Genomic DNA, 22,304 nt, shown 5'->3' with positions numbered 1-22,304 from the left:
GCCATGTGAGAGCCTGCTGGACTGCTTTCCTTGAAAACATGAGGCAGCTCTGCGGCTGCGCACAGAACTGAGGCAAATTCATTTTTATGCTCTACCTCCAAGAAACCAAGAAAGGGAATGCCTTTGAATCATGGCGCTGTTCAAGGAGCAGAGGGTGGCATATTGTGCCTGTGCGTTAGCAAGGCAGGCAGTGCGTGCCTGCCTTGCCTCTTGTTTGTGTCTCTGATCTTCTTCTGTTGGCTTTCTTAGGTTTGAAGGTGGAGCCAGCCGCATTGCATGAGTTTGTAGCAGTGGCAGACGGGCCCGGGCGAGGCGCGCTCCTGTTCCCAGAGATCTGCACGATGGAGTTGCAGCTACTTGCCTCTGGCTCCCCAGACCTGGAGGTTCTGAGTCATGTGTTTCACAGCCTGCTCGGTGCAGTACACGCCAATCGCCACAATGCTGCTCTCCTCTATGACCAGGTCCCGCCAACCACAGTTTCCTCTTTGTGCTACTCTTAACCACCTCCTGTATTTGTCTTACTTTACTACTCAGCTGTGGTCTGAAGAAAATGACTGACTGCTTTGTTCCTGTTTTCACAGGGAGGAGTCAAAACTATCCTGTCTGGCTTTCACAACATTCTCAGTCAAACAAACCACTCGTTCACAGGTTTGTTCTTCATCCTGCTTTATTTTTTTCTGTCTTATTTGATCGAAACAGATATTTTTCATGTGTGACGTCTCAGGAGGAGGGGAGCCCTCTCAGTTTGCTGTTTTCCTGAGATTTTTTCTGCTTCTGACATTTCAGCTGGGTCCCCTGGGCTCAGTGTCATGTTTTATCATAGGTACCTTTAGTAGTTCTTAGGCAGTCTGTACCCGGTGGGCTTCTTTGGAACTTAAGTTGATCTTATTTGACATCATAATATCATGATGTCCAAAATCTAAAGGAAAAACAAGAGAAGTGTTCACTCTCTGTGGTGTTGGGGAGGATTTTTTTCCCTTGGGATATTTTGTCAGCCAATTTGTAATGGCTGAAACATCAAATACAACATAGATTACATTCACAAATATTGAGAAATCTTAAGAAAAATCATCTGTATTTTCTGTGGTAAGAAATTATTCTGATGCCTGCCAAAATGTGATGATAACTCTTTATGTAATCCCCTCTTCACTGGTCTACATTCAGATTGCCAGACTGTGCTTGTGGAGCTGCTGGTTGCCATGGTGAGCCAGAGGATCACAGCTGAGGAGCTGGCTCTATTGAGTCGCCTCTTCCTGGAGAAGACCCCACCTACTGTAAATAGCCATCTCCTATCAGTCACTCAACAGTGTGCTGTTTGCTTGCACTCGTGATGCCTGACACTGATGTCTTCTTGTGCTCAGTGCCTGCATGCTCATTTTTTTTTGCAGGAACAAGAATCTATTTTTAACACACCGTGCTGTCACCCTCTCTTCTCACTTCTTGCCGCTTTAAAATGTATCAACACATAATGCTCCCTTAGGTAGCTTCGTTCTGTATACAATTAACACCAAAGTGTGCAGAACAGATGTAATACTAGTACTTATTAACACACGTCTGCATTTAATTGGAATTCAGACGTCTATGAGAGCAGACAGGAAGGATTTATTTTTAACCACTTGCAAGGCAAGTTAATTTTGTCATCTATGAGGATAACACACAACTCTTTGTGCTTAGCTGTATTCAGCTGCATTTTTCATGGTTTGTTTGCTGGTTCTTTATCAATATTCTGCAGGTTTATTATGGATCACAGTTAAATCAGTTACATTTCTTAAGGTATTAGCTTTTTTTGGGGGGGGCTTGATTTTGTTTTGTTTTGTTTTTTTTAAAGGGGACATATCTCTTTATTGGGTGTGTCAGGACACCTGCTGTAAAAATCGGTGCGATCAAATATGTGGAGCTACCCATTGTGGCAACCCCTTGTGAATAAGAGAGCAGCTGAAAATAGCTTTAAGTTTAGGGTTACAAAAAAGCCCAGATCTAAGTGTTTTTTGCATCAAATTTAAAACAGTTCCCCTAATTTCACATTTACTTTGTTACCTCCCAGGAGATTTTACTGAAGGGCATCTTACAAATTGTCGAAGCCAACATGAACATCGAACCTCTACACTTTCTGAGTTTTCCGATAAACCTTGGGGCTTCGACTCCAGGAGGGTTTTCTCCCAGCTCCAGACAGAACTGTGCCGCCGGAGGGAAAAGTGTTGGTTTGCTCTGGAAGAGCAAGCTGTCTCCAGGCCGTAGGGAGGGAGAAGCTGAGTACCAACCGAGCCACCTGCGCACCTCTCCCTGGCACATCGCTCCTCTCCACCTGCCCTTAGTTGGACAGAACTGCTGGCCCCATATGGCCAGCGGCTTCAGTGCCTCTATGTGGCTGAGGGTGGCCGAGCAGGAAGCAAAGGACGGGGACAAAAACAGGGGTGAGGCAGAACTCCTTCACTAAGAATCCTTTGTGCATGATGCCCATGAACACGAATCGTTTTTGACATTCTCTGCTTATTGTTTTCCAGAAGAAAGTAACCCTCCTGCAGCTGAGTTGCACCATGCGTCATCTCAGGCAGGGACAAGATTGCTAGAGGAAGGACTCATTCATATTCTATCCATGGGCTCCAAGGCACTGATGCTTCAAGTGTGGGCAGACTTCTCTACAGGCTCTCTCACTTTTAGGTGAGCTCCAAGGAGTGCAGTCTCAAAGTAGTGTCAAAAGAATGGAGTGCTGTTTCTTAAGTATTCAGATTTTCTTGGACTTTAAGTATTCTAATATATTTCTTTTCCTCAGGATTTGTATAGACCCCAACGATGACATAAAAGCAGGCCTGTTGGCACAGGCAGACTCAGGTGAGGGCCTGTTCAGTGGGGGCCAGTGGCAACACCTTGCCCTCACTTACAGCCAGCAGCCGGAGGGAAAGAAGAACGTCCATGGCCGCGTGGTCGTCTGGGTGTCTGGCATCTGGTGAGGAAAACTGACCGAAATGTAAGCTGTCGTTTGGCTTGCGTGGTTTGATAAATAATTAAAATTCAGTCCAAACTGCCATTTTCTGTAGGAAGTGTGAAGTTTCTTTGGATTACACCCTACCCAGAAAGTCCAGTTTATCATCTGACAGCAACAAAACCTTCTGCATGTTGGGCCACTGTGTGCCATCCTCAGAGGAGATGGGAACACGCTGGAACATGGGCACTGTGCTACTCTTCAACGGTAGGGCTCCTGTTAAACTGAAGTGAAGATAGTGTCTGTAATATCATACTTAGACATGCGTACTGCAGTCCAATTTAATTGTTTAACTGCCCTCAGTGCTGCTCTCTGGTGGCACATTGATTATCACCTTCACTTTTACAAAGCAGTAGAAACTGTATAAATGCTTTGTGATGCATTTGTATTTTAAAAGCGTACGCAGCTGTAGAAGTCTGCGCTCGGTGTGATGTGTGGCGTGCTGTGGATTCTCAGCATTCTCTCGGGAGGCTTACTGAATACTTCTCTGGTTACCTCTAATTGGCTGTGAAAGCCTTGCATCTAGGCGCTCTCGACCTATGAGCCCGACTGATGTGTTTAGACAAGCTTAGCCTCTCCGCTGTGGTTGGAATTCATTGTGTGTAGCAGGTTCTTCTTCGAAAAGCAGGACTGAAAGTATCAAGAAAAAAAAAGTTGACCAGGACACTTCGGTAGTCTTGCATTGCATCAGCTCATGTGTTATTAATTTGCAGCGTATTAGTGGAATCATATAAATCATTAACTCTTTGAGTTCATTCAGGCTTTAGTTTGGATTTCTCACAAATCAATTTTACAGCTTCTGGATTGCACAGACAGACAAATGTCCAAGATATTCCTTAAAAGAGAGGATATTCCCTTTTCCTAAGTCAAATAATAATAGATGTTTGCATGCCTCTTTTCAGGGTCTAGAATAGGATCTGAGGAGGCCTTCTACCTGTACACCAGTGGACCAGACCTCACCTCGATCATGCCCTGCAAGTATGGCAAACCCAGTGTAACATTCTCCAAGTTTGTCACCCAGGAAGGTCTGAAGTGTGAGCACGTGAGAGAGATTTTAATGAAGAGCAAGGATGTAGACACAACAACTTTGGTCGTAAGTCTCTTTTTTTCTTTTCTTTTTTTTAACATGAGGCATTAAAACATCAGCCGTGTCACAAAAAGTGTAATTATGAAATGAAGCCAGAAAAAAAATGTTGCCGTGTTTGTTCGTCTCTCACTCAATTCCTGCACGTCCGCCGCCGACCCCTCTACTTATGCAGGGTGATTCAAGTGCTCTGTTAGCGTGGCAAATCCCCCCTATGTCTCATTTATTGTTTCATTTCACGGTGTATGAGTTATGTGCTGTTCCAATTAGCTGTCATTAATGATACTGCATGGTAGGAAGTAATTTGTCCCAAATGGGAAAAAAAACTATTATAGTTAAGCTGCAGTTATTTTAGTGAGACTGAAAATAGTTTTTCTCCCATTAAGTGGGAATTGCTTTGTTGATAATAACTCATTTTTAGCTAATAGCTAAAAAAAGAAAAGCCAAGATGGTAAGAATAGATGTTTGGCCATTTTTTTGTAACTTACTGTTAAATCTAACAACCCTTGCCCTGGTGTACATTTGTACCCTATTTGAGGACATTTTGGCTCCTTATTTAATTTTTTTTTAAAGTACTTTATATCTAATATCCTAAATCATTACAAGTATCAAGATATTAGTTTTTCCCCAAAAGGATAATTGTGTGCGTTGTTTTCTGCACAGGAGAGCCTGGCGGTCGTGTACGCCCCCAGCAGTCCGAGAGTCTACACAATTTATGAGCCTGTAATCAGACTGAAAGGTCAAGCAAAGACTGTGGTTACCCAGCGGCCCTTCAGCTCCAAAGAGGTGCAAAGTGTTTCCCTGGAGTCCAGTGCTCTCAGAGCTCTGCTCCCCACTGAAACCCACGGCCTGCAGAGTGTCCTGCACAAGATCGGAGGAACTGGAACTTTTGTCTTCCTCTTTGCACAGGTGGGATAATTTAACCCTTTCTCACCCAAGTGTCATACAGGCTGCCTGGACTTATTTTGTAATTTTGGCTTTAAAATTGCTTCATAATTCTCAGCTTTCAAGAACCATTTGAATTTTCTCTCTAGCCCAAAATAGCTGAGGAGTTACAGTAATGTGAGGCACATATGGTAAAATCTAGGACCTGATTTTTCTGTCTGTGTGCACACAGCAGTATCTCGTGAATGCTTTGTGCTACCGTTATACACCAAATATCTCCATAAAGCTCATCTTCTCTTTCCGAAACCAGTTGGGGTTTCTTTCTGACACAAACTGTAACAGAGTTATGATTATTTAAAGAGACCCAAAATAAGTAAAGGGTTAAATGTGAAGGGCAAAGCCTATATAATATGTATGCAATTTGATTGCAGTATGTAGGAAAAAGAAGGCTCTTGAATGACTTTGAAGAATTTTTGTATTTGATTAATTATATTCCAGACCAACTGATGAGGTGCCCATTAGTTCAGTTTCATTCATAAAGAAAGCATTTGACATTATTTTGTGCTTCTGTGAGATCTCAGTGGCCACAGCAGGCCCTCATGTTCACTCTGTTTTGTTTTTTCCCCCTTCCCTGCTCGCCTCCTCTGGCACCGTTGTGTCCAGACAGTGGAGCTCAGTGACTGTGAGAAGACCCAGGCTCTGGCCCTGCAAGTGCTGCTGTCGCTGTCCAAATTTAACCAACACCGCATCCACGAAATGGACTGTTACCATGGTTACTCCATGATCCATCAGGTCCTCATCAAGCCCAAATGCATTGTAGGATATCACATGTTGAAAGTGAGTCACACCTTGAACCCTTGTCGTCTGTCCCTGCAGCCTCAGCTGATCTGCGCAGTAAAATATATCCTCCATTTATTTTATTTTTTGGGGGGCCATGAATCTGATCCGGACCGACACACTGGTGCCTCTCTGAGCCGGTGTTGGTGACCCTGCTGTTACTTGACCCTCTGGCTGTGTCTGTAATTGAGCTGTGTGATGGCTCTGGCTGAAATGGATTGTGTCTGACTTGATGAAACACTGAGCTCCTGCAGAGTAACACAGCAACTCTGATTGCATTTGTCACTTTAGGCTTTCACATCCTGTATTTTGTATAGCATAGAACTGCACTGATTAGTGGCATTAAATGCCCATAATCATTCCTATATAAAAGGAACACGCTGTGCTGCAGTTGTTGATAGTTTCCATTTGTACTTTTCACTTCATGCTGTAAAAGAAATCTAATTCTGGTACCTTTCTTAAACTGGGGTAGTTACATTGTTAACCTGCATCTCAATGTTTTAACTGAGTGCAAGGCTGCAAGCTTCTGTCTTCTAGTAACACAATGTACCAGAGACATAAAGGACTGCAAGATTTATGACCACTGCAGTGAATCTGGTCACAAATGATATTCTTTGATCGATACAGACAGGGCTGCTCGTGGAGTAAATGGAATTAGTTTTGACTGAGTTGACTGAGTGATAAGCACTCCAAAAATTTCGTGGAGAATGTATTGATTTTCTTCCTGCTTGAGATTCAGAACTAGAGATTATCAATATGTTGAGGTGTGTTTCTGATGAGAGTGAACGGCGCCCTGTGAGTTATTATCACAGAAACTCTACAGAAGTCGTTGCGTTTCTGACAGCCACATTTTTTCTTCCTAGACTTTACTCGATGGGTGTTGCAGTGGACCCATCCTCATCCTCGGAGAAGACGGTCAGTTCCGTTTGGACGCGGAGTCGGTGGCCGTGGTACAGGATTTAAGGCTTCTCTCAGACATTCTGTTGGATTGGAAGATCTGGGCCAAGGCAGAGGTAAAGACTGCATTACAATTGAATGTAACTATGGCACACCGTCTAATTCAATTACATCGTTTTGGTCAGGTCCATCACGTCCAAAAGCAACATCCTTGTATTTGCACACATATATATGTATATATATTTTCTTAAGAACAATTTTTATCATTTAGCATTTACATCAAAAAGAAACTGTAACATTACATCAAGTTAAAGTTCATCGTTCATCGCCCTTCGTGCAAGGATATCTGTAATGTAAATATCCAGAAAGCCTCTCTCCTCCTTAATAACAACTCATCATCTCCACTCCCCTCAGTGGTTCAGAAATAAGTAGAGCATAAATAAATAATATATGATTTTTGAAGGACATTGTGTCTAACAAAGGCAGACAAAACATGACAAACTAAGCAGGCGAAGATGAGCAATCACACATTCATTACTGTGAGGATACTTCAAATGAGCTGCATTTCTAATGCAGTTTGTTCAAGATCTGATCATTCATTTTCTCATCACACCTGAAGGTACAGTTGTAAAGAAAAGAAGGAAAGTTGTTTTTTTTTCTGAATGACTTTTGTGAATCTCAGCATTCTGGTTTTCTCAGGGTCTGTTCATTTATTAATATCCACTCCTGATGAGGGGCAGAAAGCTTAAAACATTATCAGCTAAATGATGAGCTTCTTAGAAATTCATACATTAACTCTAGTGGCCATAGTCACTGATTTTAGTTTTCCCACAAAATCCCCGCGGCCTCTGAAGCATTTTAAGGTTTTATCTTCTGGTGAATCAAATGTTTTGGGAGGAAGCATCAGTTAGTGGTTATTCCTGCAGTTTTTGTGCTGCGGACGACATTTTTTAAAATCAAAGAGTCCGTGATGATTCTTTCCAGAAGTGTTTTACTGTCTCAGCCGTCATATGGTGCCATTTACTGTTTGTGTCAGTGCGGAGTGTGGGAGACGCTGCTCGCTGCTTTAGAGATCCTCATCAGGGTTCACCACCCTCATCAGGTCTTTAACATCCGTCAGTTCCTCAAGGCTGAAGTAGTGCATCGCTTCCTGCTCACCTGTCAGGTATTACAGGTAGGTCGCTGCCACAGAGCTGCTTCACATTCCCTTCCCTCTTCCTTCCTTTTTATTTTAAATATCGTGTTTGTTTTAAGGAACATCGGGATGAGCATCTCACAGCGATCCCGCAGGAGGTGTCTTTGTCATTTATCAAAATCATCCAGGAAGTACTCGGGTCTCCTCCAGACATGGATCTGCTAAAACTGATCTATAACTTCCTGATGGCTGTGCACCCACCTACCAACACCTACGTCTGCCACACTCCATCCACCTTCTACTTCTCACTGCATATAGGTGAGGAAACGGTTGCAGCTGAGCGCAGCGCCTCCATATCAAAGATCCATTAATCTAATGTGCCGTGTTCCTTTGATGTTTCTCTGTCAGATGGGAAGCTGTACCAGGAGAAGGTGCAGTCCATTATGTACCTAAGACACTCCAACAGCGGAGGAAAGTCTGCCAGCAGCTCTGTGGTGTCGCTCTCCCCGACTGCTTTCGCTGATGCTCCTCATGACGGTACAGCTGCTCCAACTAAACACCAGCCTTAATGCACTCCCAGTACCCTAACACAGCAGATAATTAAATACAGACCTCAGGTTGTTGCTTTGAATGATATTATAAATCGAAAGCTCAGCAGTGCTTTTATGAGAGTATGTGCCTCTAACAAAGAAAATTTGTTTAACATGTTTAGTGCTGTATCAGCCTGATTATGTTGTGGTTTTTTCCCCCTCACTCTGTGATGAATTGGTCTCAAAAGTTTTATTTTAAGAACTTAATGTAAACATCATTACTTGTGGGAAAAAGCTGATGCATGAGCATTAGGTCATTATAACTCTCCCTCCCATCCTCCTCTGCTTTTAGCTTTTTAAAAGACTTGAAATAACCGCAGCTTGATGTAAGTCTATTAGAGCCTCTCTTTGTTATACTTTGTGGTATAAATACAACATATCTAATTACCATATCATTTTACATCTTTTGACTGAGCATTTATTATTCCTGGTTTTACTTTAAGAGCCCCATTTTGCCCTCACGGTGTTTCTTTTTGATTAATATTTTATTTTAGTTAAACACTTTGATAACTTTAGCAAAGACATGAGTAATTCCTACAATACTTTGTGATCAACTCAGCTGTACGGGGATAGATTTAATTTCCTAATCCTGTTTAAACAAGGTTGCATTATGTTGTTCGCCGCAGCCCGCTGGTCTCTGAGTATTTGTATTTGCACTTTAAGTGTTGTACACTATGCGTGCATACAAATAAGGTGCTCTGCAGCCTTTAACTGAAGCATTTGCAAATACTCAATGAGTCTCTTGTGTTTTCCAGGCCATCTCCATGCTTCTTCCCTTGATCATGGAGGTGATGATCAGTCATTACGTGCCCCTAGTCTGGGGCCGTCTCCGTACTCCTCGCCTCTGCTGACGCCTCGGCTTGGACGCAGTAGCTCAACCGAGGCAGCCGAAGGTGACGGGGCGTCCCTCGCCACTCATCAGGCTCTCGGGAGCACAGAGACGCTCAAGAAGGGCGGAGGTGATGAGCAGCTCCTCAGCAGCTGTGAGTCTGCCAAGACGATATGTGAGGACAAAGACGCAGGCGAGGGAGCGGCCCCGCGCACACCATCCATCAGTGTGGAGGAGGAGCGGGATGAGGCAGCAGAGGTCGACAGCCTGGCAGACGGGAGCGTTGGGGTGGCAGAGTCCGAGGACAGGTTCGAGTGGGTCATGGACGAGGCGCCACGCCGCCCTGACAGCCTGAAAGGCATCCCGTCCTTCCAGAGGAGCCACAGCAATCTTGCCAGTCTGGGTCTGGCCTTCCCAGCTACAAATGGCTCGCTGACAATCAGCCGGTGGCCCACAGCTGCTGACCGGAGCTCCATGCCTGAAGACTGGGAAAGTTACACCTACTCTCCTGGCTATGAGAGGGCTCACAGCAAGACTGAGTCCAATGACAGGTATGTAGTTCTCTTTAGCATGGCAGCTTGATGTTTTAAGTGCTCATTATCATAAGTAATTATGTTTATGCAGCCCATAACAAACTGTGGCCAAGCTGCAGTGAGCAACAGTTTATCTAAATCCACGTGCACGTGGGTTTAGCTCTGAATGTATCACCAGAAACGTCTCACATCTGATAATGACCAGAGTCGGGATTTGCATAATCTTCATAAAGCATTTGCTCAGAGTAATAATCCCCAGCCAACTATGACAATGATTTGTACTTCCGTGATAGATTCAGCTTATTCCTCCTTGTCAGCTGCTAACTTAAGCTTATATTTTGTTTTGTTTTTTTAATTGAAGGTTCTTTGTGATTTTTCTGTCACTGAGTATCAGTGCAGGCACAGCGTGGGTTGCGAGCAATGCTGAAATGCTACTATGATGCTAATTTTGGTTTATGGATGTAACATATATTAAATTCAACACTCTGTCTGTACTTGACTTTCTTAGTGTTATTTGGTTGGTGTAGCCGTTCATGTGCAGTAACATTCGTCTTGGTGTGTTTCTTAGGTCCAGCACAGAGGATTGCCTGGTGCTGATCTGCTGTGGGCTCTATGATCTTCTGAGGGGCGTCTTGCTGCTGTTGCCTGACCTCATGCTTGAGGAGGTGATGGACAAACTCATCCAGCCAGAGGCCCTCATCGTCCTGGTCAATCACTCATCACCGCTCATCCAGCAAGGAGTCATGAAGGTTGGTTTCTCCTTAGAGAGTCTGACGTACTGTAAAGCTGAGGGGGTCTGATTCTGCACCAGGAGTTCATTTTCATCCCAGTATCTTCTGCAAAATACTGTTATGGACTGTAGGATGTGTGAGCTCATTGCCATTCCAACAAGCTGTATTTACACATTAGTTTTGTATTTTATGCTTTGCAGCAAGCACTTTTTTCCCCTAGATACCTCACACTGAGCTTTTAGAAAGCTGGGTACAGCTTGGACAGACTGAACACTACTTTTTTCCTTAATGCTTACAAATCCCACAAAAACTCCAAATCACAAATGTTTTTTGTCACTGAATAGCCTTTTGTTTTACTTTTGTGTATTTTTTCAAGAATTTTATAAACTAGGTGGTTATTGCAGCTAAAAGGTCTGTGCACTGAAACTTCACTACACATTTTCTTTTGTTAATCATAATTAACTTGTAAATAGTGGCTCTTTGAAAAACCTTGCATTCAGCCCACTATATTTTCCAACAATTAATCCGAAATTTTTTGTGCATATCCCTCCTAAATGCCGACACGCATGTGGTTCCTGTGGATCATAGGGGCAGTGCTGCAACCCAATTGTCAGAGGTGAAAGGGTGCAACAGCTGTTAATAAAACAAACAGGAGGGTTGTCGTAATTGCTAACAGAGCTTTGACTAGCTGGCATGGACTCAGAACACTGCTTAGTATTTAAGTATCTACATACAGAAGTGCACATAATAGATAAAAGTACACACTTGATGTCTAGAGTTAAGTACGCACCTTCATAACTGACAGGGGTCATAGGGCACATTAGTTTTTGCAATCAACCTCTCAGCCACCAAAGGCTGAACGGGTATTGTCGTCAGCCAACTTTATGAACATGATAACTCGAGAACAAGGCGATGTAGGACTTTCAAATTGATACCACGGATGCCTCTATGAGGCTGAGGGATAACACTGGCACTGTACTCCTCTGTACTGACAGGCGTAATTTATTCTGCTCCTCCCTCCCAGCTGCTGGACGCCTATTTCACCAGAGCTCTTAAGGAGCAGAAGGAGAAGTTTCTGAAGAATCACGGCTTCTCACTGCTGGCCAACCAACTATACATCCACCAAGGCAGCCAGGGGCTCCTTGAATGCTTCTTGGAGATGCTGTTTGGACGGCCGGTGGGCCTGGAGGAAGAGTGAGTCCAGGGACAATACATAACATCCACTGCACCACAGGCGCATGATTGTACATTAATATGTATAGAATTGTCTGCAGTATGAATAATGTTTGATGCAAACATATTCTTCATGTTGTGCCACATTGTTCTTTCTTGTGTTTCTCTTTAGTCTGGACCTGGAGGAAATGGAAAATCTCTCACCCTTCAGAAAGCGCTGTATCATCCCTGTGTTGGGTCTTATTGAGAACTCTCTGTATGAGAACTCTTTGGTGCACAACATCCTGTGTATGCTCCTGCAGCTCATCAACGCCTGCCCCAAGCTGGCAGACATCCTGCTAGACCACGGACTGCTCTACGTGCTCTTTAACACCCTGTCTACCCTCAATGGCATGGAGAATGGGTACGACTGCCAGAACAGGGAATGATTCATTCAGACACCTCCACGGGTTCATAGCGTGTTTGTCTTGAACCTTTGAGCCAAGAATTAAATCATTAATCCTCTTATTGTTGGTTGATCTGGCACATGTGAGTGGTAGACTGACTTCCTGTGCTTCATATTTTCTTGTTTTCCTTGTCCTTCCTCTGTAGTATTCCCCTGAATGACTACAAACTCCTGGTGTGTGACATCCAGCAGATGCTTGTAGCTGTGACTATTCACTCCTGCAGCTCCTCTGGGTCCCAGTACTTCCGCATCATCGAAGACCTCATTACCTTACTGGGTTTCATGCAGACCAGCAAGATGCGTCGCACACAAGGTGAGAACCAGATTTCGATACACATGCAAAACACATCGGTCTTGTCACCTCCCATGCTCTGCAATCGTGGATGATATCAAGCTGTCAAGCTTGGCTACAGAAACAAATAGGGCTGTCACTTCATTATCTCCATCTGCAGAGTGGAAACTCATTTGAGAAATATCTCCCATTTTCATCTTCCCACCAAATGGTTTTCTCTCATTTTTCCCTTTATTTGCTCTCTGAAAAATATCTCTCCCTCCTCTTCCCCATTAGCACTTATTTCCTCGCTATATTTCTGATCTAATATTATCATTCTGTGATCACAGAAGCATTAGAATGGCATTATGAGTGTGTATCTTTTTATTTTTGGTTGTTTTTCATTTCAGATGTTAAATTCAAATGTTCAGATTATTATTGCCATTATGGGGCTCTGTGCAAAAAAACTTTTTGTATTGTTGTTCTCAACTTCTCTTAATTATTCCAAGTCTTAATTGTACAGCACTTTGCAGTTTGCTTATTTCAACTTAATGACTGTGTCCTTGTTAGTGAGGCGTGTGTGTTCATCACTAGTGTTATCAACACCGTTAAATGCTGCATGAGGCTACCTGTGCTGCTCTGTTTGCAAGTCCTGTTGCCATTAATTTTAGTGTTTTCAGTATCAAAGAGCAGTAATTAATTGTAAAATTGACTAACCTGTCAGTTGACAGACTGACTCAGTTGACTGTAGTATGAAGAGCGTGACCTCGAAGCTCTCAAGTCACTCATCAGAAGCAGGTTGGCTCTAACATGACAAAAATCTTTCTTTTCCCAGAGATGGCTGTGGCTTTGCAGTTCCGTGTCCTTCAGTCGGCGATTGAGTTCATAAAAACGACCGCCAACCAGGAACCTCAGAAACTGAGCACTTCTGTTAACGCTCCAAGCTCTCCGCATCACGCCATCTATCAGAAACGCAAGAGCATCGCCGGTGAGTGTCTCAAACTGGCTCTGGCACTGTAGAAAGCTGCAGTCTGCTTCTGTGCTGCTGGAGGTAGAAATGTGTCTGTTTATTGATTGTCTCCTCATCCCGATCTGAAGGTTCCATTGCCATCAAAGACTCCATTATCCCCCGCATCCCCAGACAGCACTACTGCTCCTATGGCCAGATCCCCTTGTCCCCTCCATTCAGCTTCCTGTCCCAGGACTCCCCCCTCCCTTCCCCCACTGGAGCTCCATCCTACATGCTCCACTGTGATGCAGGTAGCTGGGACTGCGGTCCACAGCGGAGAACATCCTCCCTGTCAAGGGGCATGTTTCCCTCTCATGCAGTGAACTCACCCTGTCCCCAGGACCTCACCTTGGGGGTTAATTTGCCCAGTACCCCAGTGTGTTACTGGTGCCTCCTTTGTGTGCGTGTGTGAGTGTGTGAGAGATCAAATGCTTAACTACGTCAGTGTTAAGCATTCCAGCACATATGACTATTTGATTAGTGAATCCTAATAATTTTCTCTTTTCCTTTCTGAAAACTGGCTAATTATCCCAGACTACCAATTTTATAACCACATTCGAGCACTTATCAAAATTGTTCTTGTAGGTCGGCGCCGGTTCTCTCTGGCCCAGACCGACTCTCTGCTGATGCGAATGCGCTCTGTAGCCAGCGACGAGCTCAACCAAATGATGCAGAGGAGGATGAGCCAGGAAAACCCCATCCGTGCCAGTGAGACCGAGTTTGTCCAGCGGCTGCAGAGGCTTGTGGTTCTTGCCGTCAACAGACTCATTTACCACGGTACACAGCCTGGTGTTTCTTTGAATGATCTGGTCTAAATCCTTTATGAACACTGCACGCTAATCCTGCTTCTGTTTTTTTGTTTGTTTGTTTTCCTTATTTCAGATGTGAGTCAAGATTTATTTGATCTGCTGAATATCCCAGAGTGCACAGACCAACAGCTTTTCACACCAGATCCAGCTGATCAACCGCACGAAGATGGTGGCTCCGCTTCTGTCCCGCACTCTCCAACTCCCTTCACTCTGCCTCCTGCGAGCAAGAAGAGCTTCCAGAAGGACATCCTCCAGCTCATGATGGACGGGATCAAAGTCAGCCTGGTACGACAGCAGTCCAGTCGAAGCTTTTTCATGCTTTAGAAGCTCTTATTTGTAAACCTCTACTCTGAGCCTTGTAGCGTTTGATGGCTAACCTAGTGTTGCTACTGTGTATCCGTAGGGGAGCACAGGTCGTGGTGGAGCCCCGCATCAGCAGTGGCGAAGGATCCTGTGGTCCTGTCGGGACACTTTTCGGGTCCAAATTGGCCGTTTGCTGGTGCACACACTCAGCCCTGCACTTCCTCTATCAGACAGGAAGGAGGCACTTCAGTTTGTGTTTGATCCCAAACATTTGGATATCCTCAAGGAGAGTCTCAGCCCTGGACTAGAGGTGAATGTGATTTCTCATGTTAACTCCCATGAATTAGACACTAAAGTGAGATATTTCTGTTCATTTTAATCTATATAATGAGAGAAATTGCAGATTAGGTACAGAAAAAAACCCTCTTTAGCTTTAAAAGTTCAAAAATTGGTGTCTTTCCCTGTTCATCCCACTGCCAGACTTTACTGAAAGCTAGATAAAGCTCCGCTCCAATAGCCAGTGTCTGTGACTTACTTCAGACACAAATAAACTAAAATCTGCACTTTCTTTTCTCTCGCCCGCTCTCAGCACGGACCAAAGTTGTCGTTGTACCTGTACGAGATGCTGCACGATCACAAGGATAACCTCACCAAAGAAGAGCAGAGCGCCGTGGGTGTATTCATGACCTCTCTCAAGCTTTGCGGTCATCGCTGCATCCCACCCAACACGCCGCACAAACAAGACTTGCTCAAGGCCATAAAAGAGGTACGTCCTACACGGTCATTGTCAAAGAGTCATTGTTAAAGGAAAGGGCAGCAGCTTCCAGGCTGTTTTAGTCTGACCTAATTCACCTGTTCCCTTCAGCTGTATGAAATATATTAACTTTAGTGCAAGCAGAAAGTCTGTCTTTGATAAATGCTAAGCACAGCCTGTCAGGTTTTCTTATTATTCAGATAAATTTGTTTACCTGCAACAGGAAAAATTCAAGTATGAAGCAGAAGAGAAAACAAGTAAAGTGGCATGGGAAAAGAAAATGGCAAACGCTCAGAGGAAGTGAGTATAATTCTTTTCTTTCTTTTTTCTATTGTTAACAGTTCTATTGTAAACAGAAAGAATCATATGTTAGTTTGTTTTATTTCGTTCGCTCACTCTTTTTATTTTTTCCTCTGCAGTCTTATCCAGAGACTGGATGGAAAGTCAAAGGATATATCCAAGATTGCAGCCGATATCACTCAGACTGTGTCCCTCCGGCAAGGCATGGAGAGAAAGAAAGTCATCCAGCACATCAGGGGCCTCTACAAGACCGACCTGAGTGCCAGCCGCCACTGGCAGGAGCTGGTGCAGCAGCTCACACACGACCGGTATTAGTTGTTCATGATCTACATTATTGCTCGTGTCATCCTCGCTGTGGCTGCTTGTTTGTTGGTTTTGGTTGAAGTGCGAATAAAACAAATCAAATACATCCCTTTCAGACCTGCAAAACTTTCTTTTGTACTGATGTAAGTTTTTGAGTGTGCTGTTTTAGTTTCTTTTTCTTTCTTTCTTTTTCCCTCTAGTGCGGTTTGGTACGATCCCACATCCTACCCAACTTCCTGGCAGCTGGACCCCACCGAAGGGCCGAACCGTGAGCGACGGCGGCTACAGAGATGCTACCTCACCATCCCCAACAAATACCTGCTCAAAGACAGACGCAAGCCTGAAGGTGGGGGAAAAAAAACGCTCTTTGGCAAAATTTTGTGTCGCACTGGTGTCTCTAAAATCTCATATTACTTTCTTTTTTTTTTCTTTTTTTTTAATAGAAACTGTGATGCCACCGCTGTCCTTCCTGTTTGAGGATAAGACTCACTCCTCCTTCTCCTCCACTGTTAAAGACAAAGCCACCAGTGAATCCATCAGGTATGACATCCTGCTTCTTTCTTCCTGTAACCCTTTAAGTGAACATGTCATGTCAGGTTGTAAGAAAAACGTCATTCTTTTGTCCTTAGGTTCACCAGACGTTGCATCAGCGTTGCCCCTTCCAGAGAAACAGCAGGGGAGCTACTTCTGGGTAAGACACCGGCCACTGTTTACACGGAGCTCCATAATCTGCTCTCTCTGAGGCACCGCGGAGTATTGCTCCTCCATCACACACAAGCATTTGCTATTTATCCAGTAAAGGAAGCGTTTGTTTGTCTTGCGTTCAGTACACCAAATCTCACTCTCACCCTGTGTTGTCTCACAGGAAAGTGTGGGATGTACTTTGTGGAGGACAACGCTGCTGACGCTCATGACAACCAGGTAAAGCCAGAGAACCTTTCGGGCGTGTTCCCTGCCAGAGGAATGACAATAATTTATGCAATAATTTCCGCCTGGCTACTCAACACCGAACACGTTTGTGTGTCTGAGCAGAGCCTGCACGGGGAGACCGAGGCACCTTCTTTCTCCTGGACGTACGAGGAGATCAAGGAGGTGCACAAGCGATGGTGGCAGCTAAGAGACAACGCTGTGGAGATATTCCTCACCAACGGCAGGACGCTGCTGTTGGCCTTTGACAACTCTAAGGTGAGTGGAGTCAGAGGGGCTTTTAAATAAAAGACACCGGATCGTTTGTGGAAGGTTTGGTTAATGCTCATGATTAACAAACAGTAGATTTTGTAAGTTGTTTACTTTAGCTGTTTAACATAAGTATTGCAGAGCACTGACTGGACTAGACTACCCAGCAGGTTACAGGAGGAAATATTCCAGTCTGTGTTTCCTCTGAGTATAAAAATGTAACCACACAGGATGGACTGTGATTAAAAATGATAAAACAAAGAAGCATAGTGATGGTCAAAGAGAAAGATTGGACAAAATCACACAGTTTCAGAAGAAGAAAAAATAAATGCTGTAGGAGTTAATTGTTGAATTGCCTTTTTGGTATTCTGCTCTTGAAACCTCTGGCTCTGTAGTGCTCCGTGCGAGAAATCGATCTTGACAATAAGCCATGATAATAAGATTCAGTACCATCGCACTCTGCTGTGAAAATATATCGTTATTTTGCAGTGCCTTAAAGTGATACACTGAAAGTTACAATATGGTCAGACAGATGGCTTATTGCTCATGCTTTTAATTCAGAAAAATCAAAGGGCGTGCAGACCTACTGAGCGCACCAAAGCCAAACAGATAATGTGTTGTCTTCCAATTGTTTGCAGACTTCTGAAAACCTTTCTCTGAATAAGGAAGGAAGAAAAGTTTTCCATTTCTCCTTTGTATTTATTTCAAGTTCAGAAGGATATGGAATTTTTAAAGTGTAAGTGTTTGCATGCTTGACCTAATGTGATGTCGGTGGATCGGGATTATAATCAGGAGATCATCTTAATTCAATATCATTACGATAATGTAAGCCTCACAGAGCCACTAATGGTTTGAAGCATTCATGTTCAACTAAACCTTATTATATGGCTAATAATTATTGATGGCTGATATCAGTACATTTTAAAAAATAAATATATTTCGTTTACATTTAAAATAAGCTTCTTAATAGTCAAATTAATCTTTTTAATTGTAAAGATCATTATGTTCTATCATAGTGGTTGCAGAATCTGAGGCTCGGTTTGCTGGAGAAGCTTTAGAATGAATGAAACTAAAACTAAAGAGTAATTTAATTGTTTTATGTGGATTAGCCATTAAATTTTTTTAAATTAAAGTTCATCTTTCATGTTACATTTGCAAGTTAGCACCATGTTGTAGTCAAGTCTCTAAACTACCTCATGGTGTCTCTGCTCTGGCCTCAGTTCCGAGATGACGTCTACCACAACATACTGACCTCCGATCTTCCCAACCTGCTGGAGCACGGAAACATCACGGCGCTCACGCAGCTTTGGGGCTCGGGTCAGATCTCCAACTTTGAGTACCTCACGCATCTCAACAAGCACGCCGGCCGCTCCTTCAACGACCTCATGCAGTACCCGGTGTTCCCCTTTATCCTGCGAGATTACACCAACGAGACTCTCGACCTGCAGGACCCAAACATCTACAGGTCCGTGCTGGATGACGAATCTTTTCCTGAGTTGACATTGACACAAAAGCTAATTTAAGTTTTATAAGTGCAGAGCTCGTCTATAAGCTTAATGTGTGCCTCCTGTTTAAAGCTTTTCTGTTAAAGTATTATGAATCCAGACAAACATTGAACTGTTGTTATATTTTTTGAGAAAAACTGGAAGGCAAATGGCGTCTCTTTGAAGTCATCGCTTCTGTCGCTGATGATGTCATCACTCAATAATTGTTTGCTTTCGTATTTTAACGCAGGAACTTGAGCAAACCCATCGCCGTCCAGTCCAAAGAGAAAGAGGATCGCTACGTGGATAATTACAGGGTAAGTCCTCGTGTCTGTTTCAGCACGTGCTAGTCGAGCATTTTGCATATTCCATAAATAAAACACACTGACGTGTTCCTCGTGCAGTACCTGGAGGAGGAGTACAAGAAGGGCATCCGTGAGGACGACCCCATGCCTCCCGTCCAGCCTTACCACTACGGCTCACACTACTCCAACAGCGGCACTGTGCTGCACTTCCTGGTTCGAATGCCTCCTTTCACAAAGATGTTTCTCGCCTATCAGGGTAAGTCGCAACATTAAGCCTCCTTCAGAATACAAGAAGAAAATCCTAAGCTCAGACTAACCACATAAATGTTGAATCCAGCTGTTTTTGAGGGTGTGGGGATGGTTAATTGTTTTGGACCTCTAATAAATGAATGATGCTATACTTATACTGACCAAACAGTATGTTTTTTGTTTTAATCTGAAGCCTGAATCTGGCACGGTGCTCTCAGATCTAACATAAGATTGCACTATCTGTGTTATTGCTTCATGAAAGCCTGCTTCATCTTTACACTCTTCTCTGATCAGCTCCTCACCCTTCCCCTTCCTCGCTTCTTTCTCTTTCTTTGGTGTTAATTTATTTTGCATTCATCTGATCCCCCGAGGCATCTTTTTATGTGATTTGTAAATGTATTCAGCGAGCGTGGTGTTTAAGGTCATGAAAGGAGATGTTTTCAATCAGTGAGTGGAATCTGTAATTAGACTGTCTCCGGCCTTAATCAGACCAGAGCTTTGATATCCCGGACCGGACGTTTCACTCCATGAACACTACGTGGCGTCTGTCCTCCTACGAGTCCATGACTGACGTCAAAGAGCTCATCCCAGAGTTTTTCTACCTCCCAGAATTCCTGGTTAACAGAGAAGGTAATTAGTTTTCCTTTCCTATTTTTAGCTTTTGTGCGTGCATCTTTCATCTTCTCAGAATTTCCTCTTTTGTTTTGTTTTTTCTTTGCCTGGATAGGTTTTGATTTCGGGGTTCGTCAGAATGGCGAGAGGGTGAATCATGTGAATTTACCGCCGTGGGCTCGCAACGACCCACGTCTGTTCATCCTCATCCACCGACAAGCACTAGAGTCCGATCAGGTCTCCCAGACGCTGTGTCAGTGGATCGATCTGGTGTTCGGGCTCAAGCAGAAAGGCAAAGCAGCGGTCCAGGCCATCAATGTCTTCCACCCAGCTGTACGTAGCTGCTGACTCTCACTTTTGCTTGACGTTAGTGTAAAAAAATAAATAATAAATCTTTGTCGCTCAGACACCAGTTTCATGTCACTCTTTACAGACCTATTTTGGCATGGATGTTTCGGCTGTAGAAGACCCTGTCCAGCGACGGGCCCTGGAGACGATGATCAAGACATACGGACAGACGCCCAGGCAGCTCTTTAACACCTCTCACATCAGCAGGACAAGCACCAAACTCATGGAGGGGGAGCTGCCAGCAGCCATGGGCCTCCTGGTCCAGCTGGCCTTCAGAGAAAGCAGAGAACCAGCCAAGGAAATAGTCTGCCCGGTAATCAACTCTGTGGTGTTTGTGACTCTGGCAGCCTGCTGTGCGCTGAGCAAGACATGACTTAATTCACCACCCGTGAAATGATCTGCTCCTCACCTAGCAATTTTCTCTTCCTCTCCCCAGAGTCCGCTGCCGTGGATCAAAGGTCTGAAGTGGGGCGAGTATGTGGGCTCACCTTCCGCTCCGGACCCGGTGGTGTGTTTCAGTCAGCCGCACGGGGAGAGGTTCGGATCCCTGCTGGCTCTGCCGACGCGAGCCATCTGCGGCCTCTCCAGCAAGTTCTGCCTCATGATGATTTACAGCAAGGAGCAGGGTAGGAAGCCCAAAGACTCATTCCAGAAAGTATTGCACAAGTGCCCCGCTGACTCGCATTACATTTTTCTTCTCTGCTCTGCAGGTGTGCGGAGCATGCACAGCACAGACATCCAGTGGTCAGCCATCTTAAGCTGGGGCTACGCGGACAACATATTGAGGCTGAAGAGCAAGCAGAGCGAGCCACCTATCAACTTCATTCAGTGTTCACAGCTTCACCAGGTACGCATCAGTTTATGCTTCGACAAATCCTGACCACCTGTTATATAAGAGTTATCTGGCCTTTGGTCTGCGCTCCTCCATCCAACCGTCCGTCTCCCTCTCCTCCAGGTGACCAGCTGCGCCTGGGTGCCCGATGGCTGCCAGCTATTTACGGGTAGCAAGTGTGGAGTCATCACCGCCTACAGCAACCGCTTCACCAGCACCACGGTGCGTTTCCATGGCGACGTCCCCCTCTAACCTTCCGCCTCCACACGAACACCCAAACCGCCCACCCACCGCCGATTACACCCCCACCCCCTGTCCTCTTCTTTAGGCAGCCTCACCATGCTCAAACGCTCAGCTTCATTAGTCACATCACAGCTGCCCTTGAAACGCATTTCCACCGAGCCCATAAGTGGGATTAGAGGTCTCAGAGTTCAGTCATCAGAGAAGCTTTCAGACCTTGTCAGTCCCCACCAGTAGACATGTGGATTTGCCATTTTTCTGTCTCTCAAGGAACTTCCAGCAACTACTGAGAGAGTTTAATTAATGGAGATTTTTAGGAAAAAGCAAGACGCAATATATACGAGTCACAGATACATTTAGATCTGTATTTCTTCTGTGTGTGGTCTCTAACATGTATTTCCCTCCATAGCCATCAGAGATGGAGGTGGAATCTCAGGTTCACCTGTACGGGCACACGGGGGAAGTCACCAGCCTGTTTGTCTGCAAACCCTACAGCATCCTCATCAGTGTGAGCAATGATGGCACCTGCATCCTCTGGGACCTGAACAGGTCAGTGTGTTTGAAAGGTTTTTATGTTTTGTTTTTTTAAAGAAGAAGAAGAAAATGCATTATGCAGTGTTATTGTGGTTTCTGAGCTCTTCTGTGTTTTCCAGACTCTGTTATGTACAGAGTCTCACAGGCCACAAAAGCCCAGTGATGGCTGTGTCTGCCAGCGAGACCACGGGGGACATCGCAACAGTGTGTGACTCAGGTATGAGGGGGCGGGCGTCTTCTTTTATAACCCGAGTGTTTATCGTGTCTCATCTTCTGGTTATTGAAGTGTCTTCTAGTCCTTGGTGTGAGTTATGGCTCCTCTTCTTTTGTTTCCAGAGGGAGGAGGCAGCGACCTTCGCCTGTGGACGGTGAACGGGGACCTGATTGGGCATGTCCACTGCAGAGAGATCATCTGTTCTCTGGCTTTCTCCAACCAGCCGGAGGGCGTGTCTGTCAATGTCATCGCTGGTGGGCTGGAGAATGGCGTCGTCAGGTGGGCAAAACTTTTCTTTTGCCGTTACATTTGTCTCCTGTTCCACTAGACAGCTTTGAAAATTGTGGAGGAGGGAATACCTTTTGGACTTCAGCTTTTCCTTCTCATATAGGTCCACTCCATGAAGTAATTAATACAGTTAGGTCCATATAAATATGGA

General features: G+C 44.5%; 1 protein-coding gene across 1 annotated transcript in view; it reads left to right on the top strand.

The window, feature by feature from the left end:
• The window catches only part of lyst (lysosomal trafficking regulator), a 66,173-nt gene that overhangs the window by 40,700 nt on the left and 3,169 nt on the right, over positions 1–22,304 (top strand). Inside the window, exons 10-52 of the mRNA XM_063492258.1 lie at positions 250–461; positions 582–648; positions 1,165–1,274; positions 2,045–2,414; positions 2,505–2,661; positions 2,774–2,947; positions 3,039–3,190; positions 3,886–4,076; positions 4,731–4,976; positions 5,616–5,789; positions 6,653–6,802; positions 7,723–7,860; positions 7,941–8,139; positions 8,230–8,358; positions 9,167–9,791; positions 10,342–10,522; positions 11,529–11,698; positions 11,850–12,080; positions 12,269–12,435; positions 13,229–13,381; positions 13,988–14,179; positions 14,285–14,496; positions 14,615–14,824; positions 15,104–15,280; positions 15,492–15,568; positions 15,688–15,876; positions 16,072–16,217; positions 16,315–16,411; positions 16,501–16,562; positions 16,737–16,792; positions 16,904–17,056; positions 18,268–18,512; positions 18,782–18,848; positions 18,936–19,092; positions 19,575–19,715; positions 19,813–20,030; positions 20,131–20,358; positions 20,482–20,671; positions 20,756–20,892; positions 21,001–21,099; positions 21,527–21,666; positions 21,771–21,868; positions 21,988–22,144. Of these exons, the coding sequence (XP_063348328.1) occupies positions 250–461; positions 582–648; positions 1,165–1,274; positions 2,045–2,414; positions 2,505–2,661; positions 2,774–2,947; positions 3,039–3,190; positions 3,886–4,076; positions 4,731–4,976; positions 5,616–5,789; positions 6,653–6,802; positions 7,723–7,860; positions 7,941–8,139; positions 8,230–8,358; positions 9,167–9,791; positions 10,342–10,522; positions 11,529–11,698; positions 11,850–12,080; positions 12,269–12,435; positions 13,229–13,381; positions 13,988–14,179; positions 14,285–14,496; positions 14,615–14,824; positions 15,104–15,280; positions 15,492–15,568; positions 15,688–15,876; positions 16,072–16,217; positions 16,315–16,411; positions 16,501–16,562; positions 16,737–16,792; positions 16,904–17,056; positions 18,268–18,512; positions 18,782–18,848; positions 18,936–19,092; positions 19,575–19,715; positions 19,813–20,030; positions 20,131–20,358; positions 20,482–20,671; positions 20,756–20,892; positions 21,001–21,099; positions 21,527–21,666; positions 21,771–21,868; positions 21,988–22,144 (7,444 nt within the window). The remainder of the gene's footprint in view (positions 1–249; positions 462–581; positions 649–1,164; positions 1,275–2,044; positions 2,415–2,504; positions 2,662–2,773; positions 2,948–3,038; positions 3,191–3,885; positions 4,077–4,730; positions 4,977–5,615; positions 5,790–6,652; positions 6,803–7,722; positions 7,861–7,940; positions 8,140–8,229; positions 8,359–9,166; positions 9,792–10,341; positions 10,523–11,528; positions 11,699–11,849; positions 12,081–12,268; positions 12,436–13,228; positions 13,382–13,987; positions 14,180–14,284; positions 14,497–14,614; positions 14,825–15,103; positions 15,281–15,491; positions 15,569–15,687; positions 15,877–16,071; positions 16,218–16,314; positions 16,412–16,500; positions 16,563–16,736; positions 16,793–16,903; positions 17,057–18,267; positions 18,513–18,781; positions 18,849–18,935; positions 19,093–19,574; positions 19,716–19,812; positions 20,031–20,130; positions 20,359–20,481; positions 20,672–20,755; positions 20,893–21,000; positions 21,100–21,526; positions 21,667–21,770; positions 21,869–21,987; positions 22,145–22,304) is intronic.

Source organism: Pelmatolapia mariae, linkage group LG13 (assembly GCF_036321145.2).
Source record: "Pelmatolapia mariae isolate MD_Pm_ZW linkage group LG13, Pm_UMD_F_2, whole genome shotgun sequence".
In the NCBI taxonomy this organism is placed as follows: Eukaryota; Metazoa; Chordata; class Actinopteri; order Cichliformes; family Cichlidae; genus Pelmatolapia; species Pelmatolapia mariae.
This window is presented reverse-complemented; position numbering and strand designations above follow the sequence as displayed.